The 27034-nt window shown below is 38.7% G+C and overlaps 1 protein-coding gene across 1 annotated transcript; it reads left to right on the forward strand.

Moving 5' to 3' along the window:
- Positions 1-24314, forward strand: IFNAR1 (interferon alpha and beta receptor subunit 1). The gene is made up of 11 exons (XM_040545319.1): positions 1-589; positions 8724-8844; positions 10307-10500; positions 11998-12155; positions 13271-13418; positions 14376-14490; positions 15309-15511; positions 16682-16836; positions 17641-17794; positions 19965-20119; positions 22741-24314. Exons 1-11 carry the CDS (start codon positions 505-507, stop codon positions 22960-22962), a joined length of 1710 nt encoding a protein of 569 aa, XP_040401253.1. The 5' UTR covers positions 1-504; the 3' UTR covers positions 22963-24314.
- Positions 24315-27034: the final 2720 nt, after the last annotated feature.

The raw sequence follows: 27034 nt of genomic DNA on the forward strand, positions 1-27034 counted from the left end.
TGCAGTGTGTGTGCTGCATTCAACACTCACTGTCGCATCCTAACACTCAAGGGCGAACTTCCCCCTTCCCGGCCAAGTGCCCGAACTAGAATCTTACCACAGAATGGTTTGGGTTGGAAGGAACCTTAAAGACCAGCTGGTTCCAGCCCCCCTGCCACGGGCAGGGACATCTCCCACCCGACCAGGCTGCCCAAAGCCCCGTTACTTTTGATTAAACAGAGATTAAAGCCCCTTTGTGAGCTGCGTGAAGGGCTCTACCGACCCTCGGGGGCCGGGCTGGAATAACACCCGCCGGTCAACGCGGGCAGAGCGCGGTGAAGTGTCAGGAGCCTTATCAGGCTGACACCGCAGCGGCTGCAGCGCTCAGACAAGAGCCAGAGCCCGCCCAGCCTTCTCCCAGACGCCGGCCGAGAGCCAACAGCTGCCGCTGACTTCCTCTCCGCCCCTCTCCGCCCCGTTATGCCCGCATGCGCGCGCCCCGGAGTGTTCCGGTAACGGAGCGGGATGGACGGAGCCGGACGCCGAGCCCTGGCGCTGCTGCTGCCGCTGTGGTGCTGCCTGCTGGCCGCGGCCCCCCGCCGCTGCGCAGGTGAGCACCGGCCGCCGCCATGAGGGAGGCGGTGGCCGCCATGAGAGGGGGGCTGCGCCGCCGCCGGGCTCGGTGGCGACGGGAGGGACGCGGTGGCGGTGGGTGTTTGGGCAGCGGGAGAAGCTCTTTCGAGAGAGGGGCGTTGTATGTGGCAGGTGTTTGCCTTGCTGCCCCGGTGCTGGGCGTTGTGAAGTGCGGTGGAGAGGGAATGGGCTGCAGTAGTTGGAAGTACGGGTGTGTTACAGGGCGCCACCTGAGCGCTGTGCCCCCTGTAAGGCTGTATTCCTCGGGTTTGGCATACCCAGAAAACTAGAGGCTGTTTTTTGGGGTCCACACTGTGCGTTTGTGGTAGGGCCCGGGCAGAAAAGCAGCTCCGAGACCTCTTCTGTTTGCTTTCTTTCGCTCGTTGGATTTGTAGCTCCGTTCTTTGGGCATCACCCCCAAATTCCAGCCCAGAACTGGAAGCGGTGTGATACCATCAGCTGCTTGGATTAACCCACACGCTTCATAGGAAATAATTAACGTGCCTTATACCACTTGTAGGTTTAGAAGCAGTTGTTCTGCTACAGTGACCTGTCCCCTTCTACCCTGTCAAAACCAGCGGTCCACCTCCTAAAAGCTCCTGCGATAACCCTGCATCTCCACAGCACCTTTCTGCCTGTGGGCCCAATAACAGCTGTGTCGTCCTTGCCATGTGTTTGGTTGTGGCTTTACATGTTTTTTCATTGTCACACATCATAGGCCTCCTTTCCTTCCTGTGCTGAAAGGCTGAGCTAAATTTTCCATCATTTCTACCTAATAGACTATTTTTTTTTTCTCTTGCTGAATGGCTTTTCATCAGGGGAGGTTCAGGTTGGGTATTAGGAAAAGGTTCTTCACCAAGAGGGTGGTCAGGCACTAATGTTTATTTTAGTTTATTAAAATATGGCAGGGGAAGGGTGATAGGCAGTTGTGCTATAAGCTTTTTTTTTTTCCCTTTCTTATCTTTTTTTTCATGGCAGTCTAATGTCTTGCAATGTTGTTCTCAATACCAGAGTGTTGTTATGTTTTATGTGAAGAAATGTGAATTAATTTTAAATGTATTTTAATTACTAGTAAAATAAATCAGCCACAAATCTTGATTTTAGAGGTGAACTTAAATCTTGCTTTTGATTTGTTATGCCAAGTTTGATTCTGATTAGTTGCTCACTATCTACGTTAGTGTTAGATGCTCTTGTCTAGGCCCTGCTTCTATCAGTATAACCTGAGCTTCTCTGTGACTCCTACTATTTAAATCATGCTAGATATCGAAAACACGTGGGTTACAGAAATCTTAGAAATCCTTTTGGCTTATCGTAACTTCATGCTTCACATGAGCCTGTGTGAGCTGGTACAGTTGTAATATACATTCATGTTAAATTCTTTACAGATGAGGGTATTCTACATGGAAAAGGGTTATTACTTTTTCTTTTTTTCCAGTGTCTTCTATCAAGTGCCATTTGGAATCAAAACTTAAAAATATTTTGCCTGCGTATTTCAATTAAATTTAAATGTGTATAAGAAAGATAATTGAACATTTTTCTTCACGACTCTAAAATTTGTGCACTAGGCAGTGGAAGAATCACCACTGAGAAATTTTGCCTTAAGCAACTACGTGTCAAGGCTATTTTAAAATAAGGCAATCTTTTCATCACTTCCTCTAGTGAGAAAGCAGAAAACAGCTTTTCCGTTTTTTTATTTGCTAATCAATTTCTTAGTCTTTAACTATTTCTTATGTGCATTGCATCCGTTGGGATAAATTTGAATAAAACATACTGATGCCAAAAGCAATTTTGTTCCTAAAACTAAATCCTAGTCCCAGATACCGAATCTTTGTCAGACTGTTGGACTTGAGGAAGTTATTCAAAGACTTCAGTTTAAGTACAGGCTTGATATGATTTTTACATCTTAAACAGGTTTGTTTTTTTCAGAGGAAAAATAAATCATCTCTTATCTCCTCTGTTATGAAGCCCGCTAGAATACAGCATTATAACAGTCATGAAGTAGGACATGTAATCATATATATACTTTCATGCTGTACTTCTCTTTGTAATTCAAATAGGAGACCAAGAAAAAACCACTTCCCTTTGAGTGAAATGGTGTATTATTTTAAATAACTTTTGATCTGACAACTTTTAGTTTTGAAACTGTTTTAAAGGTTCACGGTAAGTTTATAAGATAGCTGCTTTTTCCTCAGGCAGCAAAAACCTATATTTGTTGACATTGTAAATCTCTCCATGGGAGTATCTGTTAATCACAGCAGTGGATCATGAGTCTTGCCATCTTCAACAAATTCCCTCTCTTCGTCTGTATCAGCTATGAGCTAGAAGGCAGTATTTACTATATTCAAATGGATTATTCATGGGAAACACCAGAAAATTAAAATAAATGGAAAACTGATTAGTAGATTTTTAAAGGGTATTTTTTTGATGCTTCTTTTTTGATGTATTGTCCCTGAGATGGGAATTTAAAGTGGCTTGGTTGATAAGGAACTGGAAGTTTAGGCAGCGGTGCATGCTTTTTGTCTTTGTCATTGAATCTACTGAGGCAGCTGAGCCCCAGTAATGCTGGAATAAATGTTGCTTTGCATATCTGGTTTCTTGCAAAACCATGAAACTTCTCTGGGAATGAAGTATTACGGAGCTTACTCCTACATTCTAGGATTATTGTTTATTGGGGTGTAGGTGATTGATTTAGGTAAGCAAACACAAAACACTGGAAGTAGGAGTTACTATGCAAAAGGATGGGTGTAGAGCAACTATCCATGTCTGTGTTATCGAGAACAAATGTTAAATCAACCTGAATTTCTATTTTAAAATGAAAGATGTGTGGGTAGAGGAGTTCTGATTGCATGTCATTTTGGCTTAGCATTGCTTTTGAATCTATATTGTGTATTAATCTCATAATCATACTGGAGAAAGTAATGTATGTTAAACTACTACAGTATGATTTTCCACCTTGTTAAATCACATTACAGTTTGCTGTCAAGAGGGAAAGATGCATTACATGGATGCTTGCTAGCAGTCTGTGATAGAACAGCATAAACCTATTAAAACTGCCTTTAACTGAGTGGGAGAAGCTTGCAATTGTTTGAAACAGCCGGAGTGGAACTGAGAAGTGTCCCAACGAGTTGGAGAAACATCCCAGAAAAAGGCCTGCTGGCATCGAGAAAGGACTTGTGCCGGCGCTTTGTTCTTAGGCAAGTAGAAGGTGACAAATTATGGTCTAAATATCAGTTATATCAGTTCTACAGCCCCACCTCCCCAAAAAAAAATTAATTAAATAAAGATCTGTAGTGTTACGGTGCCTTGAGCTTTTGTCTGAAAGTTTAATTGCTGTACTGGAGAAAACCCAAGAAGTGTTGGGGCAGAGTTGTGTCAATTAGAATGGAAAGGTTAGGTCATGTTTCTTGTAAGTTAGGCTCCATTTATAAATCTCTGCCAGAGTATTGTGACTTTCTGAATTACGGTGTTCCAGGGGAGCACAACCATTTGGAGAGAATGCAGAAGAGAAGAATGAAAGTCATTCAGAAAGCTAGGAAATTTGACCTAAAAAGAAAAATGAAAAGAACTGTAGCTGTCATTTAGGTTTCTACTTGTTATTCGTGTTTAACCTAGTTTTCAAATACATAAGAGTCTGATGCTTAGAAAGAATAAAGAGTTATAAGATTATAAAAGAATAGTGTGCTTTAGTATCCATGGACATGAGCTAGATGTGCTTAGAGGAGATCACTGTTATACTCCTGGTTTTGCAGGACTATAAAAGACAGCTAAGCAAGCATCCTTGCTATACAGAAACTTGGATCTGGTCTGCAAAGATTGAGATCTCCAACAGAAACTGCTACGAAATCTGATTTGGGAGTTCTTTGCTTCCAATTCACAGAAAGCTTTCTCTAATGATAGGTATAGGGAAACATTTCAGGAGATCGGAGGCCTGTAAAAAGAGGTGATGCAGTGGTGGCAGCCACGAGACTTCTCTACATAAACCTCTGATGTACACAGAACAGCCACCAGCTTTCTCAAGTGTGAGCTGTAGGTGACCTTGCAAGGTTTCTTCCAGCTCCGTTTCTGTGCTTGTATCGGATGAAGGAATGATTAGGAACTGTTAAAATGGGAATCGATGATCGTTACCTTTTAATAAATGTCAACCAAACAGATTCCTCAGAGTATAAATTTAAAGTTAGATCTCTGATTGTATCCCTCCTTTTACCTGCAACAGAAGATGAAGTGAACAAATGAAAGCAGAATAATTGGGACCTGGAACCTTCAATAAATAGTTATTTTAGTTATTAAATTTGATATTTTCGTAAGGGTTCTTTGAGTTATCAAGATCCTTTGTGAGGACTGGAAGGTCTTTATAAAGCAACAATCTGTTTTTCCAGCCAGGGCAAGGAGGAAAGTACCTAATCATACTCAAGGTAGGCCTACAAAAGGTGTTGTGGGGTTTTAGCTTTTTTTTCCCCACTTTGCTTCACAACAGATGAAGCCAAAAGGCCATCTAGTCCAGTGTTTGTCTGCAGCGGCAGCTAGCAGTGGAGGAGGAAACAACACGAAAGCAAACACAGGGCGACAGCTGACAGCATAACCTTACAGCAGTCTGTAGCGCCGAGACTTTCTGTTTGACTCAGCTCACAAACCAGGCAAGAGTTTGGTGTTGACAGCACTGAGGGAGGGGATTCCGCAGCCGAAGCGTTCAGTGAAGCGGCAGTTTCATTCTCTTGAATAGAGCAGCGTTGCTTGTGCTGGTGCTTTCCGGCTTCGTGTTGCAGAGACGGCGAAGTCTTTTGCCGCTCGCATCCCCTCTGCTGCTCCTCTGGTGTCTGTAGCTCTGTCCTGTCCTTCCCTCAGGCTGCTTTGCAGGCTGAAGAATCAGTCTGATTCCTCCCAGGACAGAGCTATTCCGTACCTGGGGTTGTCCTTTCCACCCTCTTTTGCCCTTTTTGGCAACTGCTGAGCACTGACCACAAATGCTACGCTTGTGCAGCGGTGTTGAACATAACACTGAACAGCTTTCTTAAAAATGAAAGCTGCAAGATTTTCTTTGGGAAGCTGATACAAGTTACCTAAAAATATATTACAGAGTTCAAAGTAATTTTACAGGTGGTATCTCTGAATAGCATCTTGCTGTTTATTAACAGTCTATAAAGGCTGTCGTGTGCCACCGAAGACAGCTCTGGATGCCTGGTTCCAGCATTTTGTAAGGAGGATTGTGAAAGGGTGAACATCAGGCTGGAGTCCACGGTGTTCAAACTGGCGAGAGGAAGTTCTCAGAGAAAAGAGGCAGTCACATCTGAGACTCGTGACAACCTTCTGGGTCTGTTACTAAAATTGTTGGGGGATAAAGACCTGAATTCACTGTCCAACCGTCAAAAGGGTTGCAGCAGAGTTCAGAGTAATTTACTTCTGCGGAGAAATTTGCTTGTCCAGATAGGCTTCAGCAAGCATCAATTCCCCACACCGAACAGGGGAAGTGTTGCTGGTAGCTTGGCACCTTTTGTGTGCCAAGCTACCTATTAGTTCGTTTCCCAAAAAGCTTTATGCTTTCCCACGTCACCTGATGCTTCAAAAACAGTCCACGTTGTGTTTGGAAAAGTATTTGAACTTTATCTTACAATAAAACCTATGGGGGGAAAAAAAATATATTCATAAGTTAACATCCTCTTCTCAGTGAGCTTCCTTATCCATTTTGCTGCTATTGAAAGAGATGATTTTGATACTTTTTAGTCCAGCTGACGGGGAGATTTTAAGCTTCTGCAAAACTGTTGAACGTGTGTGATGTTATGTTTCATGTTTAGATAGAGTGAAAAAATACTACTTAGATTTATATGAAGGCAAAGTGTGTGGGTGCAGGCATGACCCCACTGAACTGTAAGGAGTAGTTTCCAACAACTGTTCCCTTCTGTCTTCCACTGTGCCACCCCAATTAGTAGTTAAAATTAAAGGTTTGGGGGGAGAAAGAAGCACACAGTTTTCTTACTGATGGTTTTACAAGAATAGTTAAGTAGTATATTGATGGCTATAACGTTTCGTGTGGTTTTCAGAGTCATAGTGTTGGCTCCTTTTCTTGGGTATGCCTGGGATGGAAAAGTCCTACAACATCTTTATAAATGCCGTTTGACTGAAGCCTTTCGGAGGAGGTTCAGTGGGTGGGAGGGGACAAAAAAAAACCTTCTGAAACATTGGTTTTAATAATTAGCTGAAATCTATATTTTGTGATGTTTCCCAATTTTAATTTGAGCGCTTGAATTCATAACCAAGTGCCGCGAAGTTTTACAAATTCATTTGGAAAAGCAACAGCAAATGTCAGAACCCAGAGCTGTACTTTTTGCAATGTTGTTTGTATCCAGAGACAGGATATGATTATTTGCTGTGGTATTTACTAGCTTTAGAAAAAGCTGGCTTAGCTTAATGTGTTGAAGTCTGACATCAGCTTTTTTAAAAAAAACTTGGGGCAATAGTGTAGCTGTTCAGAACAAGAATCTTGTAACAATTCTGTTTCTGCTACCAGACTTCCTTTTTCCTCTCTGACCCCAATGGAAAAGTTTTAATAATTCTTACTGTAAAGCTGCATACAACGTGTAAGATAAGGATTTGAAAATGAAACTAATTATCGTAATGCATCATAACATTTTTTTTTTTTTTTACTGATGCTGGAGCTCTAGAGGTGCACGGTGGGTCTCAACTAATATGATGTTACCTAACACTGCCTTTTACAGTTCATGTCAAGGCTCCATGTTGCTCCATGTAAAGAATCCACCTCGGGAGTCTCCTGTTGTAAAGCCTTCTGTTTAGCACTACCGTGGCAGGCTCTTAAACCTCGCGTGCGTATTGCTGGAGAACTACAAAAACTTGCTTTATGTCTGCTATTGGAAGCTGTTCAAACCTCAGCAGTTAAATTATGCTCTCAAAAGATGTTTTTCTCTCATACCGTTTATTAAAATAATTTACCAATAATTATTTACACAGGCATTGAGTGTACGAATGATATTTTTTTCCCCACCCTGCTTTCTTCTGCTCTGTAAGCCAGAGTCTGGTTTAGGATAGTATTACTAGAAAACTTTCAGACCAAATGTTGTCCCTATTATAACTTTGTAGCCTCACTGTTTTGAAGTAGTGCCATGGACTGGTGTCAAAGTAAAATGTACCTTAAAACAGATAATGTTCAATTCGCATAAATATCAGAGTAATTCCTTCCCCTGTAGCGTTGTTACTGGTCTGTGCTCCAACAGCTGAACTGTGTGCTAAGGGGAACACCTAGGATACTCTGCATATCTCAAAGTTAATGGTAACTATAAGGCAGTTAGGAAACAGGGCTTTTTTAATATTATTTTTTTTGAAAGGTGGGAAAAAACAGAAGGAGAGCGCTATCCTGCGGGTGATTGTAGCGTGCATCCTTCCCTCTTGTTGGCAATCTGCCTTTCAGAAGTCAGAAGTTCTCTTCCCATGGCCTGCTCTTTCCCTTGATGTTTTGGTCATTCGTATACGCGTCCTGAGACTTGACCCCTGCCCTCCTTAAGTTGTTTTATGTGCTGTTCCTTGTGTAAGAGGAAAGACACGATTACCTTAAGTGAGGTACAAGATCCTGAATGGGATTTATGTTCGAGGCTGTACGTTGAATTTGTGACAGTAATGCGTGACATAAAACAAGGCTGGTAAGCTCTACCTGTTCCGCAGCTGTGAGATGACAGCAGCGGGTTAATCCCTAGCAGTTTGCAGCTGAGATCCAGGTGTTGGATCCAACCAACAAAATGCTGGTTTAAAGGCATTCCGACTGCGCATAATCAGACTGTGGCTGTGAACTACAGGCACTGAATGCTACATCTGTACATGCTTTTAAAAGGGAAGTGGGCGGAGTAACTTTAAGCAAGGAGGAGAGAGCTTGTGTGGTCAGATAAGCAAAGAAGCTACTTGATGCACAACTCCTGGGCTATATGTTGAAGTGTCATTTGCATAGCATGTTGTGGTGGGTTTTTGTTTTCGTTTTGGTTTGTTTTTTAACTCAGTGAAATGTTTATTGATATTTCATAACCCTCTACTTTTTTTAACAAAAGTGGGTCCTCAATTTATGTAAAAAATACTTATCCCAGTCCTTATATAGGTTTGTTATTTTCTTATAGGCCAAACTGATCTGAAGAGTCCTCAGGATATTCAGGTCTATGTTGTAAACACAAATTTCACTCTAAGGTGGAACTACACGGGGAGCGATACCAATGTGACATTTTCAGCAGAGTATCAGTGGTAAGTAGTAGCTTTATTCAGAACCAGAAGTATCTGATGCTTATTTGGGTAGAAGAGCAAATTAATTCATTGATTTATGACTATGCTTCTTGATGCTGCCATTTAAAACTTCTAGTGACTTTGAAATTCAGAAAGTAGAAGCAGGAAGATTAAGTCTTGAAATGAAGCAGAATCCTAGTATTGTCCTTCATGTTTCTATCTTATACATAAAATTAGGTTGTTCACTGGTAGGGATGTTTTTATAAATGCAGACCACACTTAGTAATAATTCTCAGTACCTCAACGGTTCTTAGAGAAGATAAACTGGTACACTTGGAAGTGTAGTTTTTAGATTTCTTGACTCTGCTTTGTTTTGTGTTTTTTTTATTTGAGCTAGATTGTGTCAAAAGACACATACACGCACGTGCACAGAACTCAAGAGAATTTTCAGTGTAGATCTTGAATAATTTGTCAATGTATTTATGAATCTAGATTTCTCATCTGCAAATTTTAATGACCAGATAAAACAAATTAATTTTTGTTCTTAAATGTTAGCTTGGCTTTCTGTGTTGTTTTTTCATATATGTCTATGCATAAGTATTGGTGTATGTTTGGTATTTTGTAATACTATACTGACAAGCAAATATTTAAAAACGTTTCCAAGATAAAATCGCTGAAGAAGTTCTTTATTTTAGGAATTCTTAATATATAATTTTGTGGATTAAAAAAAAAAAGCTGTCTTTCAATATGTAAATGACAAACAGTTACACTGAAAGTACAGATTTATTTTAAAACATAAGTGGTCTGAAAGGTGAGCGTTGAGGACAAACACTACTTCAAGTCTCTGCCTCTTTTTTTTTTGGTCACAATAGTTTTAATTCTTATATGAAATGCTTGTTTGTTAAAACAGGTATTGCTGTCTGTTAGCTTGCAAGAAATAAAGCTTCTGGAAAGCTTGTTTTCCAGCATTTATTGTCAAACTATTTTTCTGCTTTTTCTTTTTCCCCTAATCTACATCCCTTGCTAATGTTAGAAGTATTTTCTTTGGTTCTTTTATGTTTTCTTAAGCATTTATTGCCATTAAGACTTTTAAATTTCTTCCGATGATTTTATAAAATCCTTACTGAACTAGGGTAATGTATTAAGGATATAATTTTGGATTTTGACAATTCTTTGATACTGTTCTAGACGCTGTGTTTACACAGTGAATAAAGCAAATGTTAACTACCAGCCTACAAATTCTGATACCCTTGGGTAATAAGGTTAAACTAATAAACTGATAGATTAAATTAATGAATTAAATGGTAATATAAACTCAAGGCTGATGAAATAGATATCACTAACACCAGTGTAATTGGTGTTAAATGCTAAGCAACGTGACACATACTAGCATTAAGAAGAAAAGGAGAATACTGAAGACTTAGATTGTATTGTAAATTGTTTTTGTGTGTGTGTGTGATTTCTTTTTTTACTCACCTTGCAGGTTTGGTGATCATAAGACAAGTGAAACGGAATGGGAGGAGTTGCCTGGGTGTCAAAATGTCACTGACACAGAATGTGACTTTTCTTCAGCAATAACTGAATACTATGATAAGCATCTTGTGCGCGTAAGGGCTGAACGAAAGGAAGACAAGTCACCATGGTCTAGTGTTTTTGAAATGATTCCGTATTTTATAGGTATGAGCTCCGTATTTACTGCAACATTTTTAGTTAAATGTCCTTTGGCACTTTACTGTGGAAAAATACATGTGGTTTCCATTGCTCATAACGTGAACTAGTGACTTTCTCAACCTTAAAGTAATATAAGGTATTTGCAGGTGATAGAATGCTGTTATTCTTTCCTTTCTGGAAAGGAAAAAGTATTGAAAGTGATGCTGTTCTTATGACAGAGTTTTCTGTTGCTACTTTTCTAGACTTAATTAAAAAAATCTCCATGTAGTAGACTTTTCTGGAAGTCTTCTAACGACCTTCTGATTTTTCATTATGATACAGTATGATACAGTTGCCTTCCCTCTGTTGGATTGGTTGAGCTAGGTTTCTTGCCTTTCTTATTTTAAATATATTACTGATTTTCATTAGAGATTCTGGAAAATGTTCGTTAGTAATATTGCATTTTAACCTCACTGTTCCTAGAACCAAGTGACAGTGGTAGTTTGGTTGAACTTCTGTGAGTTTACTGTCTGAGAAGTAGTAAAACTTTCAACCTATAGGCAAGTACTGTGACTTTCACAGCATCATTAAGGTTGGAAAAGACCTCTAAGATCATCTAGTCCAACCATCCACCTACCACCAATGTTACCCAATAAACTATGTACCTAAGTACCACATGCAACCTCTCCTTAAATGCCTCCATGGATGGTGACTCCTCCACTTCCCTGGGCGACTTGTTCCAGTGCCTAACCACTCTTTTTATGAGAAATAATTTCTCCTAATTTCCATACTGAACCTCCCCTGGCACAACTTGAGGCCATCCCCTCTAGTCCTATTACTAGTTATGTGTGAGAAGAGGCCGACCCCCAGCTCCCCACACCTTCCTTTCAGGTAGTTGTAGAGAGCAATGAGGTCTCCCCTGAGCCTCCTCTTCTCCATACTTAACAACCCCAGTTCCCTCAGCCCTGCTTCTCATAGGACTTGTGTTCCAGGCCCTTCACCAGCTTCGTAGCCCCTCTCTGGACATGTTCCAGGGCCTCGATGTCCTTCTTGTAGTGAGGGGCCCAGAACTGAACACAGTACTCAAGGTGCGGCCTCACCAGAGCCAAGTACAGGGGGACAATCACCTCCATGGTCCTGCTGGTTACACTATTCCTGATACAAGCCAGGATGCTGTTGGCCTTCTTGGCCACCTGGGCACACTGCAGACTCATGTTCAGGTGAGCATCAACCAGCACTCCCAGATCCTTTCCCTCTGCACAGCTTTCCAGCTGCTCTGCCCCAACCCTGTAACGTTGCGTGGGGTTGTTGTGGCCAAAGTGCAGGACCTGTCATTAAACTCCATTCACCACTGCTCTATGGGCCCAGCCATCCACCCAGTTTTTTACCCAGCAAAGAGTGTACTTGTCCAAACAAAAATAGGGTACTATATGCAGTTACTGTGGGTTTATTAATGTAAGTTACTTTCTGGGTAGTTTTTCTTTAAACGTTCTTGCTGACTTCTTTTTCTTTTAATATTTGCAGCTCAGATTGGTCCCCCAGAAATACATTTGCAGTCCATAAATGGTGTCATTAAAATTCAAGTTTCTCCTCCAGAAGCAAATCAGGTCCGAAAAATGTGGATATCTCAGTTGAGTTTTAAATATAATCTAGTTATCTGGGAAAATTCATCAGATGCAGAGGTATGATTACATTTTGATTTTTGCGTTTTGATCTCAACTGCCAAAGATGTACTTTAATTGCTTAATGTTCTAAAATCGAACTGTATAACTATGTAACTGTGTTTAATTCTGTAACTCAGTATAACTGTTGCTATGCAGTTGGGAAGTTGAGGTTTCTTTTTTTTGGTTGGTTGTTTTGTGTGTTTTTTTCAACTAGAGGACTGTGTTGGATATTTTGTGATACAAGTTTTGTATTTCTGTTAAGTGCTGGAGCCTAATGCATGAGGAACCAAGTGAAACCATCTCAGATAAGTTGGAGCAGCAGCTACCATCAACTAAGAGGAACAGGGAACAGAAAGAGTTCGGGGTAGTGGGAAGAAGCATTTACAATGAGGTGTAGATATGGGAGGGGAGAGATAAGAGCTTGACTAACTGTTATAGTGCAGTTCTGTGTCATGAAGTTCTTTGTTTTCTTATTGTATGTCAGGAGAGTTTAAGGATTCTTTTGAGGTCTTAGAATTGTAAATTAATTTCCAAGACTTAATCTTGCACAGCAGATACAGTATTTTCTGGACCAAGGTGGAAACAATCTTTCTTTTTATCCTTTTAGGGGAATGGTTGCCAGCTAGATTAGGCCAGGAACTGAAGAGAGATTTATGTTCATTTGGAAGACGTAGTCATTACACATCAAAGTGGGGGAAAAAGCCTTAAGTACAAGCTGCATGCAAAAATTCTTCACTGAGAAGTCTGGTCAGCTAAGCAGAGAGAGAGCAGTAGGGAGAGGGGGACAGGTTTGATTAATGAATTGAGAAATGCAAATGCGCTATTTTATCTTCGGAGTATGCATCTGAATGTGTGGTAGGTTCTGCTTTATGTACAGCAGTGCTGCAACCCTGCAACTGGACACCCTGTTTCATGTGTAAAGGAGTATCTCAGTCTCATGGCTAAGTTTGAAACTTCCCTTTAGCACTAATCAGCCCATGTATTATCCTTCATTCCATATTTTAGCCTTTTTTTTTTTGGGGGGGGGTATATTATATAAATGGGCTGAAACCTGGGGGAAAAGAAGATACTTTTAAAAATCAGCTTATCTGGAAGGTGCTGTTCCTATGTTTGTTCACAATTCCTTCTTACAGGTCAGAAGTGAAAGTATTTTTCCTACGGACACAATCAATGGTCTTGCACCAGAGACAACCTATTGTTTAAAAGTTCAAGCAACTCTTCCTTTTTACTCTCAGGAAGGCTTATTCAGTCCCATTCATTGTGTAAAAACTACCCGTAAAGGTAAAACATTAAACTATTTAATTTTAAATTGATTACTTATTTAAACTTTTGGAAAGTATATTGTTTTAACACAACAGAAATGCACAGAGATGCCAAGTTCCCACTTCTTTTGGTATAAAAGCAGTCCTGACAATTTAGATTTTTTGTTTTAAATCAATATAATGTGTCACCTATCAATATGATAATTTTAATAGTACAAAAAGGTTTTCATTGAGGCAAATTCTGTCTGTTAATTTGGACTGCAAAAACTACTTTCTCTATATTGGAAAACTGGATATTTTTGGATTTGACTTTGAATCAGAAGGAAGTGTATGTAGGCAGAACAAAAGACTTTTGTGTATTTGTCAGTAAATGTACACGCAAACTTGAGCCAAGCTTAAGAAAATGTCTTTCATGTAAGCCTTGGTGACTTTATTCTTGCAGATTCTGAAGAATGGCTAAGTGGCGATTTGTTTGCAACTAATGTCTTGTTTTACATGTCTAAATTTAAATTCTTTTTTATGTTGTTCAAATGTCTAAGTATTTTTAAATATTTATTTTAGGGGAAAATATAGTGTGGGAATTGAGAAAGTCAAATGCTAGATTGGATGGTACATCAAAACTACTTCATGCTTACTTGTATGTATTTTACACAGTTTTCTAGGCAAGTCATTGCTGGACCAGTTTATTTCCACTAATCTCAATGAATTGTACTTAATTTTACCTACACTGCTTTTTAACTGATGCTTGTAATATTAAAGATTTAAATTCTGTGATATATACAGTGTATTAATTTGCTATCTTTATAATGAAAACAGGCAACTGATTTTTTTTTCTTACTTACTGTATGTGTGCCATCATTTATGTGATAACTGCCCAGTGTGAAAATTGCTGAACAACTGACCACTCAGTGAGAAATTGCTGTAAAGCTTTTTAGTAACTCTGGATTTCCTTCCTTTTTTTTCCCATTTGACGCAGCAAATGACTCATTTTGTCCAGCAAATCTGAAAGTTTTTGCTTTGAACATGAAATTTCATCTGCATTGGAATAATCCTTATAAACAACACGTGAACTATACCGTACAGTATCTCATGTGAGTTAAACAATTTCCGTATCTCTGTATAAACTAATTATGTAGTTCTAAATGTAAGCTATTGTATTTTACAAACACTTACTGGAAGTTAAATTGAAATACTTCACAAACATGGCTTAATGTATTCAGTATAACATTGGATACATCATCTGGACGTAGCGTGGCTTTGAAAGGATTGCAAATAACATCATATTGTAGAACTTCAGAATACTAGACTTATTTTAAGGGTGTTAAATACTTCATGGAATGGACTATATACATGCTAAGTAGCATTTTTATAAAATATGAGGTTTGCATTTCTTTGTATCTTTAAATTTGAAAAAATTAGGTAACTAGAAGTAGTGAGCAAAATGCTGTTTTTCAAGGTTTCAATTGTCAACATATTTGATTATTTCTGGTCAGATTCCAACATTAAAAAGAAAAGTGTCATGTCTTTATATTTTTATGTCTAGTTGTAGCACAAATATTCTGACCAGCATCTAAATGATGAGAGATACCTCATAAAAAGTAGCATTCTTTTGGAATTCCCTTAGCACGACATAAAAAATCAACTTAATAGAGCTATTTGAAAGATCTTAGTTTGAATTTTTAAAACTTTAAAATCAAATGCAATTTTTTTTTCTAGTGAGGATTGATTAAGGCACTGGTTTGTATTTCCTGGTCCAGTGGGCTTCATTGTTTCAGTAATAAATGGAAAATATATAGTTTATTTTTGGAAGAATAGGCCTCTTAATTTTTTGTTTGTAGTATTCTAAATGTGAATGTGCTGGTTTGGAATTTGTGGACCCCCTATAAAAACATTATAATATCTCTTGCAGTGGTTATCTAAAGAAACTTCATGATGATTACTCTGTGAAGTGGCTCAATGTACCCAGATGTGAAAACATCACAAACACAAAATGCAATTTCACGTCTATCATCACCACTACTTCTGGATTTTACTACCTCCGCGTGCAGGCCATGAGTCAATATAATAAGTCATGCTTGTCTAATGAAGTAATAATAGATCCTCTAAGAATAAGTAAGGATGTTTTCTTAAATATTTTCACTTCTTAACCAACTTGAACTTAGTGCTGGTATTTGCACAAAGAAACTTCCTGGATTAATGAAACTGAATACATAGTTCCCCTACAGAAACTCTGCTAGGAGCCCTGGCCTCTTCAAGTTACACTGGAGTTTTTCCTTGGTCTTCTCTACTTAGCACAGCTGTTTTTTTTCCCTATACTTAAAATCATATCACTTGTCTTACAAAATTGAAACTCGAAGCATTATATGGCATTTTATAATCTCATTGTCTATTGCATTAATCATCTTGTGAGATTATACTACAAATAGTCCTTACCTGACTTTTGCCATCGGTGTTATTTTTCTGAGATACCAAGAATTGGTCTCAAAGACAGATAAGGTTGGAAACAAGCGCCTCTGTTTCCTTCTGCATCTGCCCTCATCTCCTCCTTGCTCTCTATCCCTGCCCTCCTGAATTTTTTGCTGAAGCAGTATTACACAAAAACTGAGGTTCAACTCTGAAGAACTTAATGGAAAAGCGGTCTTAAATCATTGTAACGTCCAAGTCAAAATATGTAATGCTTTCCAATGTGAAATTATAGCATTTGTAATTTGTTTTGCATATTTTGGGTTTGCAAGAAATGTGAGCTTACTAAAATATTTGACTTCACAAAAAGTTATCAATTATCAAGGTCAAGAAATGTTTAACATGTAGAGTGTAATATTCCATTTCCTTCCATATTAAAGATGGAATCAATAGCTATTCCATAGGTCAGCCTACCCTTCTCAAAGCTTTTTGTAATTAAATAATAGTGACAATTATACAAATGAAACCAAAAACTTAAAAGCTTCTCAATTTTAACTCAAAGTGGAAGAGGGTATATGTGAAAGAGGGCCCATCTCCTGATCAAATTAAGAAGCATTCAGTAGTTCCACTTTGATTAACGCAGAGTGAATCCCATTGTCTGCTTATTTCATGCCACTGAAACTTTCAGAAACAAAATATGAATGTGCAAAGAGAAAATAATTGAAATATTTCACAGGACCTGATTCTAAATGAAGCTGTTAGTCAAGTCAGATTTTTAAATATACATTTTTTTAAAAGTCAGAGATTTAAATTGCAATATTTCAGTCAATATTTTTATTTGTACTCTGTCTCAGTTTTGACTTTTTTTTGTGTCTTAAGATGAAATTGGCCCTCCTGCTGTAAAAGTGGATGTCAGTGATGTTTTGCTACATGTCCAGATTTCTCCTCCAGGAGGATCTGAAAATGAAATCATGACGGAGCATTATTACTTATCTTACCAGATTGTGTATAGGAAGAATTCATCAGATAATGAGGTATGAACTCGTTAAATACTTAAAACAGTATATGAAATTTGTTATGATGTAAATACTACATTTAAGTTCTTCTCAAGAAGCTTATTTTCAGAAAAGGTACATGTACTGTGTATCAATCATACAAACAGTTTGTTTTTCTGAAAGATTCTTTAAAAAAATAGCTAAGACTATTTTTATTACAAATTGAGGAGATTTTCATCTTTTTCTTAATTCTTGTAGCCACACATGCAATGATTCTGTAGAATTGCACTGAGTTTTATAAAGCTGCCAGATGGCTCATTTTCTAATAGAGGTGTCTTTCAGTATGACTTGTGTATTGTCTTAATGTAGCTTTCCATCCCTCAAATTCTTTTATTACTGTATTTGCAGTATTATTGCCATACGTATCATAAAACGATGAAGTCTTGCATGCTTTTAACTCACGTTTTAATACATCTTTCTATATTCTTTAAATGTTTCTTATAGCAAAACATTGTTACAGTAACCAGTAAATATGTATCTGTAAACTTGTGGAACAAGCAAAGAAAAACCGCAGCTGGAAGAATTTAAATTTTGCACACAACATATCACTTCTAAGCTGTAAAATTTCAGTCTGGTAAAAGTAGTTTGCTTTTGTCAATAAATGTTTGCTGACTGTTCTTGCTTTAGAGTTTTTTGGTATCTTCTATTTTATTCAATCCAAATGCAGAAGGGTGTTCAACTTCTTGCTTAATTACTTCTTCAGCAGAGACCAAAATTCTGTTCTATTTGTGTGGCACCTGTAATGTTTGTGTGTGTCTTACTCCTCCAAATTTTCTTTTTCAGGAGGAAATGAAGGTGAAAGAGATAAAACAGACAATAGCGACAATCTCTGATCTAACACCTTCAACACAGTACTGTGTAAAAGTAAAAGCATTTTCAGAAACTTACAACAAAAGCAGTCCCTTCAGCAAAGAGGAATGCATCAAAACACCTGAAGGTAGGAATTGTTTGGGACTTGTTACACCCATGGAATCAAAATTGTTAAAGGTTCATAGGTCTTTGCAGATCTCATTAATTTGGAAATGCTTGCAATTTGACTTAATGGCCTTACCAAGTTAGCACCCATTTGACCAGAGATCATATCAGCAGTCTGTCACTCCATTGCTCTGTGTTCTCTTGCATTAGCTATGCTAATATGGTTTCCGGTCTGACCTGAACAAAATTGTTTGTTGTCCCACAACATACCTCAGTTCAGAAATTCTCAGATGAATAACTATAACGATTGCAAATTAAACTTAGTTCTGTACAATGACTTGTTAATGGACAAGCTTTAATTTCAGTCACTTCCTAAATATGTTTAGAAGGGTGCAGGAGATCACTGAATACTACATTTTCAAGAACATTTTATTCTTGAAATTGTCTTAATTATTTTATGAATTAATTCAATTTTTAAAAAATAATGTGCTAAATCGTGAGGGGACAAATTATAGATGAAGACACTCAGACTCATCATAGGTAAAAGCATTTGTGCAAAATGAAAAGGGGTTTGAAGATGGATTACACTCACTCCGAACACTAGGGTATGATAGTCTGTTGAATTTAATTTGACCAGTTATCTTCTATTAAGAGCCTGTAACACTAGAAAAATTAATAAATACCCGAACTGACATAAAGCTAAGAAAATGTAATAATCATGCTATTACTTTCTCACATCATAAGCTCCTATGATTTATTAGTATATGTAGTCCTCATTTTTTGTCTTTATCAAGCCTAAGAAGAATTAAATCTTACTTTTTCAAGCTTCACAAAGCAAATTCTTTAACTATTTTGCTGGTTAGGTATTACTCTTCCCCCTTCTTTTATAATTATTCTATTTAGCACTAAGCAGTACATTTGAGACTCTCTACTGAGAGAGAGAGTCTCACAGATCATGCCTTGTATTTCCCATATGTTCTTATATTGCAGCGTGGAATTTTTTTCCTTATATCACTTGTACTAACTGGAAAAAGAGATTAAAACAAACTGATTGTCTCTTCTTGATTATTTGTAAAGCATCTCCTGGTATCTGCTATTTTAGCGTGTTCAAGCTCCCTTCAGTTTGTTTGAGCCAGAGTGTGTGTTGTCAAGTAGAACAGAGACAGCGAGAAGGAAGCTTGCAGAACTCTTTAACTTACACACTGACTAGCTTATGTCAATTCAGGTAAAGGGTTTCTTTGGCAAGAATATTCTGCTATCAAAAGATGGATTCTGCCTTTGTATACCTTCTTCCACAAGGTCCCAACCTTAAATCTTAGAACTGAGTCTAGTCTGTTGGAAGGCTTTCTGTAGTTCCTGGGTTGACACAGCAATACAGGACTGTGTTTGAGCACTGAGGCGAAATTCATCTCACCTTTCTATACTGACAGCATAAAAACTTGTGCTGAGCTAGTGTCTAGGCTACTGGTATAGAAAATAGTTGGAACATCCTTGGGATTGATTTCTTCCTAGGTAAGCATCTAAGAGGAATAGATGAGCTGCTTGCCAGAAGATCCTTTTTCTCCCTGCTGGCTGGGCTGTAGTCATCTGAATCTTAGCATTGGAGTTCCTTTCCTGTCCAAGAAACAATTTGAGTGCTTTTGTGCCCCTGAAGACCCTGCAAGTCCGGCCAGTCTAATCATTTCCTAGCTAAGGAAACATGGGCCAGCTTCACAGTTTTAATTGCCCATTCTCTTTCCATAAACTATGGAAATTCTTCCTCCTGTATCACTGTCAGTTACATATTATATCCTTTGAGGGTAGAACCTGCACACAAACAATAGGGTGGTAATAGATTTATATACATCAGGTGCTTTCATGGTAACTGTCTGCGCAGCCTTTCTGTCCTGCTGTCAAAGAGGGAGGGAATAATCGGATCTTGGTTCTGATCCTGTATGCAAATGCATTTGTTCTTATGTTTGATAAATCTCTTAGGCTGTGTTTTTAATAAAATTATGTAAGATACAGAATGACATTGTTTTCCTAATGATCGTCATGCCTGGGTATAGCAGTGAAGGAATGTGAAATTTTATGATAAATACTGTAGCGGATTTGGGGGAGGGGGGGGTGTCATCTGTTTTTGATCTGTGTGGTTTATGAATACCTAGACTGAATGTTTGTTTTTGCCTTTTTTTTCACATTCACTTTTTTAGATAAAATGTTACCTCTGATCATTTTAACAACGTTTGTAACTGCCCTGATTGCTGTCTTGGTTGTGGCTGTACTGTTCATTTTTTTCCTGTATCAAGCCTATAATAAAATCAAGTATGTGTTCTTTCCATCATGCAAGCCTCCTCTGAACATAGAGGTGAGACAAGACTGATTTTTCTCATTCGTTAAGTAGATGTACTTCTAGAAAAAATAATATAAAATATTATAGAAAAAGTGTTTCTTTGTTATCCTATGGTCTTATAGATTAATTATACAGGTTTCAACAAAGTGCAGGTATTCCTAATGAAAAAAAAAGTATCGATTTCTTGAATTCTGTAATTAGCAAATATTTTAATTTTTTATTTCTGCAAAAATGTTGCTAACCTTTTTTTTATTCCAGTGCACATATTTACCCTGTGTATGTACTTTTGCCCTGCCATTTGAGACCAGAATTGTTTTCCCATCATGTTATCTGGGGCAGTATGCTCTAGCCTTTTTGCCTTCTCCCTGTTGGTGCATGGCATAAAATGAGTACTCTGTCTTACTCACTTCCTTTCAATTAAGAGCTTGCTGTTATTTTCTTGCTGCATAGCATTTAATTTTTGTTGCTTCTGGATTGTCTTTTTCCATCGTTGCGTTAGACCTCAGTAGTTTCTCTGAAGGCTTCCTTGGAAGGAAAGCATGAGTCCCTTGGAGAGGGGAATTGATTGACAGCAGCCCTGCAAAGAAGGACTAAGGACTTGGGGGATACAGCTGGATGGAAAAACTGGGTATGAGCTGGCAATTTGCACTTGCAGCCCAGAAAGCCAGGTGTGTCCTGGGCTGCTTAAAAAGAAGTATGGCCAGCAAGCGGATGGAGGGGATTCATCCTCTCTGCTTTGCTCTTGATACCCCACCTGGAGTGCTGCACCCGGGTCTGGAGCTTCAGTACAAGAAGGACATGGGCCTGTTAGAGTGGGTCTAGAGGAGGGCTATGAAAATGATGGGAGGGCTGGAGCACCTCTCCTGTGAAGAGGAGCTGAGAGAGTTGGGGTGGTTTAGTGCAGAGAAGAGAAGGCTCTGTGGAGACCTCTTTATGGCCTTTTGTATAAGCTCCCTTTATGTATTGAAAGATGGCGGGGGGAAGGGAGGAACTTTTTACCAAGGTTTGTAGTGACAGGACAGGGGGCAGTGGTTTTAAACTGAGAGGGGATAGACTTACACTGGGGAGAAATTTTTATAATGAGGGTGGTGCGGCACTGGCCCAGGCTGCCCAGAGAAGCTGTGGATGCCCCATCCCTGGACGTGTTCAACGCCAGGCTGGATGGGGCTTTGAGCGACCTGGTCTGGTGGGAGGTGTCCCTGCCCATGGCAGGAAGGGTGAACTAGATGATCTTTAAAGGTCCCTTCCAACCCAAACCATTCTGTGATTCTACGAATAGGGGTTGATAGATAATTTTCTGGCTCTTTCATTATTAGAAAGAGGACATCAGAGAGATTTCATAGGAGTCAGGTTCAAAACAAAAACATCTTCAGATAGGGGGACCTGCGGATCTCCTAGTCATAAGCTTTTGTGGATACAAGAATGGTTATATGGGTCATGGGTGTGTTCATGGAAGAGAATTGCATGAAACGTCACTAAAACAAATAGAAACCATATCTGTCTCAAGAAGCTGGAAAGAGCTGGGAGTGTCCTTCAAGCCTTGTGTATTCTGTGAAAGCCACATTGCTTTTCTGACACTTCTTCCATGTATTTTTATGATCTGAGAGGCCATGTGGTCAAAGAACAGTCATTATTGCCTGTTCTTTAAAATTCAGGACATGAAAATGAAAGTCCAGTCTTTGCAAACGCTTCTACCATCCTCTGACCTAGCAACTGGGATGATTCAAGTCACAAAGGCAGATGTGCAATTTCTGGCTTTGCTTGGCATAGTACTTAGTGATCCCATCCTAGAATGAACAGAACAACGTGTCAATGTGGGTGTTTTGAAATGTAGCAAGAGCTGCTCATCACTGTGCTTTCTTCAGTGTCTCAAAACGTTGACTTGAGCAGTGTGTGACCTTCCTAATGTGTTTCTCCTTCTCACTGACACCCTTAGGGTATGTAGTGTACAGAGCTTTCTGAGTAAAGTTATAATTGTAAACTAGTCTCATAATTTGCAAGGGCAAATTTGAATTTGATTAGTTTGTAAGGCAACATTTTAGCTCTTTTGTTTGGTAGAATACTGATAACATGATTAATATGATGCATATTTGACTGAGAACTTTCCTAGTGGATTTGATTTAAACAACTGCTTTTTAGATTTAAGGCACGTAGGATAGACAGCAATATGCTGTTGAGAGCTATATAAGGGTTGGTATCATGCTGCAGCAGCTTGCTTTCTCTTTTTTCATTCAAACTTTGCTTAATAACTAATAATCACTCATACGTTGCGAACACATCTGTCATCCACATGCTACCACATGATCTTTGAAAATGTTCTGAATTAGGGTTTTCCTTTATTTCCTCATAAGGCTAGAGTCAAAGAAATATTGCAATTATATAGGTGATTGACAGCTGCAAACATAGCAAAAGAGCTGAGGTTAAAATGCTGTAATCATTCTTCAGTATTTGACTATATAAATGCAGCTAAACTTCATTGTAACTTTTCATTTGTGAACTTAGGGAAGCTGTGTAATAGGTAGAAAACCTTATGATGCTATTGAATGTGATAAACTAGATTTGTACAACTGTGGTGTTAAATGGAGTCATTATTTAGATGTTAGGCATGAATATTCATCTCTTTTCTCTTTTTGCAGGGTTTTGGAGGTCAGCTCTTTGGCAGTCCGTATCTGCCCACTGCAGAAGAACCAATAGAAAGTTGTTATGTCATTGAAAGTATCATAGAAGAAGTAAATCAAATTGATTTCAAAGACTACAAACATTCTAAACAGAGCAGTCGAGATTCAGGGAATTACTCTAATGATGATGATACCTCAGGGAGCAAAGGGTCAGAAGGAATGCTAGAAAAGGAAATATGACTTTTAAGGAAATAAAATTCAAATGAGGGACTGGTAGCGTAATAAACACTTAAACTTTTTTTTTATTATGAAAGTCTCGGACTAACGAAGACAGTATGGCTTTGGGATATTGTGCTGAAGTTTCCAAATCTCCACTGGGTTAGTGGAAAGTTACACACCTTCTCTGCTGCAAGCTGACTGAAGTTAAAACACATTTGACTTCTGTTATCTTACACCATTTTGACTGAATATTCATCCTGTGATAAAAGGAATACCATCTGAATAAAGAGGAACAAGTCTGTACACTTCATATACTTGAACCTAATAACCTCAGTGAAAGCCTACTGTGTTCCACAAGAAGGCTTTGAGTGCTAGTGTGTACTTTGAAAGAATACTTAAATTACAGTATTGAGTCTTACAATTACACAGGCAGAAGAAAACTGATGCCAGATACAATTGTAAGAACTGTGATACTCTCTTCCAGCCCCTTGGGGGCAGTGGTTTTTGGTTCAGCAGGTCCAAAGCAAAGGATGCAGAGAAAACAGTCTCAGTGAGGCAGCTCCTCTGAGCATCCTTGTAAACTTTCGTGGCCATGGCTATCAGATACTTCTGATGTCTGCTTTTGTGTTTGTGAAGCTGTGTCCCTGCATCAGGGTGCTCTTCTCCTACAGCACTTGGTAACCTGGGCAAGTCTGGGGAGGGGAAGAGTCAGGAAAGAGGCTTACTCCACTGTAATGAAAAATTTCACAGTGGAAGCTCTTTGTAAATAGAGGTATAGTCAAATTGTATTGTTCTGCATTTAGGATGACAAGCGTCCAAGCCAGATATACACTGCAGGAAGAAACTAACGAGTACTTTAAATAATAATTTGAAAAATGCTTTAATGATAAGGCACATTAAGAATATTCTTTTTCTTCTCTCTCATGGCTAAACAACCAGAAGCATAAAACAATTCTAATTGAATTGGATTTGCAAATGTGAATCTCCTTTAACAAAGGAACTTATTTCTGTAATTAGAATTATCCAAGCTGAATTTAGGAAATGTCTTCTAACAGCATGGTGAGGACGCTCGTCATTCAAAGTTTTTTCAACTCGGTCTCATTCTGTCAACAAACATTTCCTTGTACCAAAATAAAAAGATGCTGCAATGTTGTTTCACTTGGCATGCCACTTTTCTTTTTGAACTGATTTTCGAAATAGTTCATTTCTTATGAAGAAATTGATTTAGAGTAAATTGTTTTTATGTTGCTTGTTGTCTAACATGTAATTGATGTTTAAATGTTTTTTTATTTTCAAATGTGATCTAATTTTATAAACTTTGTTACTGTGTTCATTGAAGAACATAATAAATTTTGCACATTTACTTCTTTAAACACTTTTTTAAGCCTTTCTTGGCTCCATATATTTTCAAAATATTGAGATTTCAGCTACATCATATAGTTAGAAATTCCCGTGATTCTCCAGTTATTGTCCTTCCTAAAAAGCACCATGTGAAGAATCTCATATGTAAACTTAATTAGAGCTTATATGGGAATATTGCATGCACTAGGCTAGGCAAATCAGAAAGGAATGCTAATTCATTTTCTGAATCAGGGTTTAAATTGACAACTCTGAATGTAAGCATCCCAGTCATTGGGGTCTTGGTAAAAAGCTCCAGTCTGTGAATTGTTGTGAAATATTAGATGAAAGACAGTATGAAGTTGTCTATTTGTGCAGTCTATTCAAAGTAATTTTGCTTTGAAATAAGTTTGCTGTTCCACTTTGAGAAGGCAACTTGTTTATGCAGCTGTTCCTCTTAGTGCTTTACATTGTATCTGGGCTTCCCACATTTGCATACACACACATGCACACCCTGGACAACCCCAATTTCAGACTGTTTTTCTTAATTGTGATATACGTCTACACTAGAGCTTGGGGCTATTCTAAACATTTTTTTTCTGAAGTGTTTTTTTTTTCCCTGCTCTTCTAGGGAAAATGCTTTATCTGATATTTCAGCAACCAACTGCAGAGCATTGTTTTGATAATTGTGAACTATTTCCAGTGCCACCAGGCATTGTATGCCTCCCTGAGTTTCAGCGCTCTGGAAAACAGCTGTTTAATGTGAAGGTTGTCGCTGTCAGGCTTCAACTAGTGGCAAGGAGTTCTACAGTGAATGCTACTGAATAGGCAGAAAACATCATTTGCAAGCAATCCACCTTTTTTTGTCAGTATTGAGCATAAAATTCACAAGCAAGTTAAGCAAATAAGCAAATAGTGGTTTTCAAACCAGAAGCACTTAATCAAGGTTGATACTGTGGAATATTTGGAATATAATCTGCTTTTGGACTTGGGAGGCAGAAGTTTCCTGTCATGGGATTTTTGCTTGAAAGGAAACAAGCATCTGGTAACGATTTTTTGCGTAGTGAGTCACAGTTGCAGTGACTTTCCCATGACTTCTGCTTTTGGAATGGTTTTTGTTACTAGGATTTTTCTTCAACCCAATTTCAGAATCATAAGCTTGATGTAAGATAAAAAATAGCCAGTACACAGTCAGTTCAGTGGTATTTTGGGGGGAAATTGGATTGTCTTTGTAGACCATTATCAAATGATAATTATCTATGTAATGCCACTAGCACTTGACTGGTCTTCGTCCTGAAGTACTTTGCATATTTGTAAGTGTTATGTACTGTTCTTTGACATGGGGACTTTATTTCCAAGAACAAATGTGAAGGTGCATGACAGCAGCTTTATTCCTCGCTTTATTAGGAACTGCCCTGTCTTTTGGGAAGGAGGAAGCAGAGGAGATCTGCGGAGCGGTTGTGGTAGATAGGTATCTACTACTCACATACGTATTTTGTGAATGCATGACAACTATGATTTTCAGATAAGACGAGGCTTGTACATACAGTAGAACCTGTTAATGGAGCGTTTGATATAAACGAAGAGATGTGGGGAAGTCTTGTCGCATTTCATTTTCAGGGACTGATGACGTTAACAACCTAACTCTGCTCAGTGGAGTGCTGTGTCCAGTGTTGGGCACTAGACATACTTAGGCGTACCAGTGAAGTCCAGCAAAGGGCAACAAAGGCGGTGAAGGGTCTGGAGCACCTCCCCTGTGAGGGAAGGCTGAGAGAGCTGGGTCTGTTCAGCCTAGGGTAGGGGAGACTTGGGGGGATCTCATCAACGTGCATAAACACCTGCAGGGAGGGTGCAGAGAGGACAGAGCCAGGCTCTTTTCCATGGTGCCCAGTGCCAGGACAAGAGGCGGTGGGCTCAAACTGGAGCACAGGAGGCTCCATTATCAGGAAGCACTTTTCTACTGTGCGGGTGATGGAGCACTGGTGGACCACCCCAGTGGTGGGGTCTCCCTGCTTGGAGATCTTCAAAACCCATCTGGACGTGGTTCTGGGTAAGGTTCTGGGTAACCTGCTCCTTGTGGTCCGGCTTGAGCCAGGAGGGTTGGACCAGATCCCTTAAAACTGTTGTTGTACCTTTTTTTTTTAAAAAAAACAAGACATTGTGGTCAGTCAGGGCAGATGATTTTATTTAGCTTCTTGGAACGTATTTTTAACAAACTTAATACCTAGAAAAACTCATATTGTCCAAGGGTCTTGATTTCACAAGAGGGTCTGAAAGATCTTAATATCACCAAGCAGCATCTGTTGTCATGTTTTCTTTGCACAGGAGTCAACTAATACTAGGAAACTCTTTGTAATGTAGAAACAAAAAAGCTGTGACATCTTATTCTGTGATGTTGAATTAATCATCCCAAAGACCATCTAAGCATAATAATATAATATAAATATAATAATAAATATAATATAATATAAAGTAATAGTGAAATTGTGCTAGTGAAAGCTACCACCACGTAAGCAACACATTAGATCTTGTTAATCCGACTGGGAATGGCTTAGAATCAAAGAAACTTCTGCTTGACCATGTACAGAGACGACAAACTAGAAAAAAAGCTTTGTCTTTAATTTTCTTTTTCGTGTGTGTGTAGTTTCAGGTGTCCTGAAAGTGATCTGGTAATTAGTATTAAATGTAATTGTCACCTCGCTGATTCCTTCTTGCTTTTTCTAAGTCAGCAAAGGGGAAGCATGTTCAAAAAGAA

Source organism: Cygnus olor, chromosome 1, assembly GCF_009769625.2.
Source record: "Cygnus olor isolate bCygOlo1 chromosome 1, bCygOlo1.pri.v2, whole genome shotgun sequence".
Taxonomy (NCBI): Eukaryota; Metazoa; Chordata; class Aves; order Anseriformes; family Anatidae; genus Cygnus; species Cygnus olor.

What these genes read in the sequence shown, in the direction of transcription:
- IFNAR1 (XM_040545319.1), top strand. Translation starts at nt 505, where the DNA reads ATGGACGGAGCCGGACGCCGAGCCCTGGCGCTGCTGCTGCCGCTGTGG. An exon ending in TTTTCAGCAGAGTATCAGTG is followed by an intron (nt 8,845 to 10,306) that starts GTAAGTAGTAGC and finishes CTCACCTTGCAG; the next exon opens with GTTTGGTGATCATAAGACAA. An exon ending in AGAATTCATCAGATAATGAG is followed by an intron (nt 16,837 to 17,640) that starts GTATGAACTCGT and finishes TTTCTTTTTCAG; the next exon opens with GAGGAAATGAAGGTGAAAGA.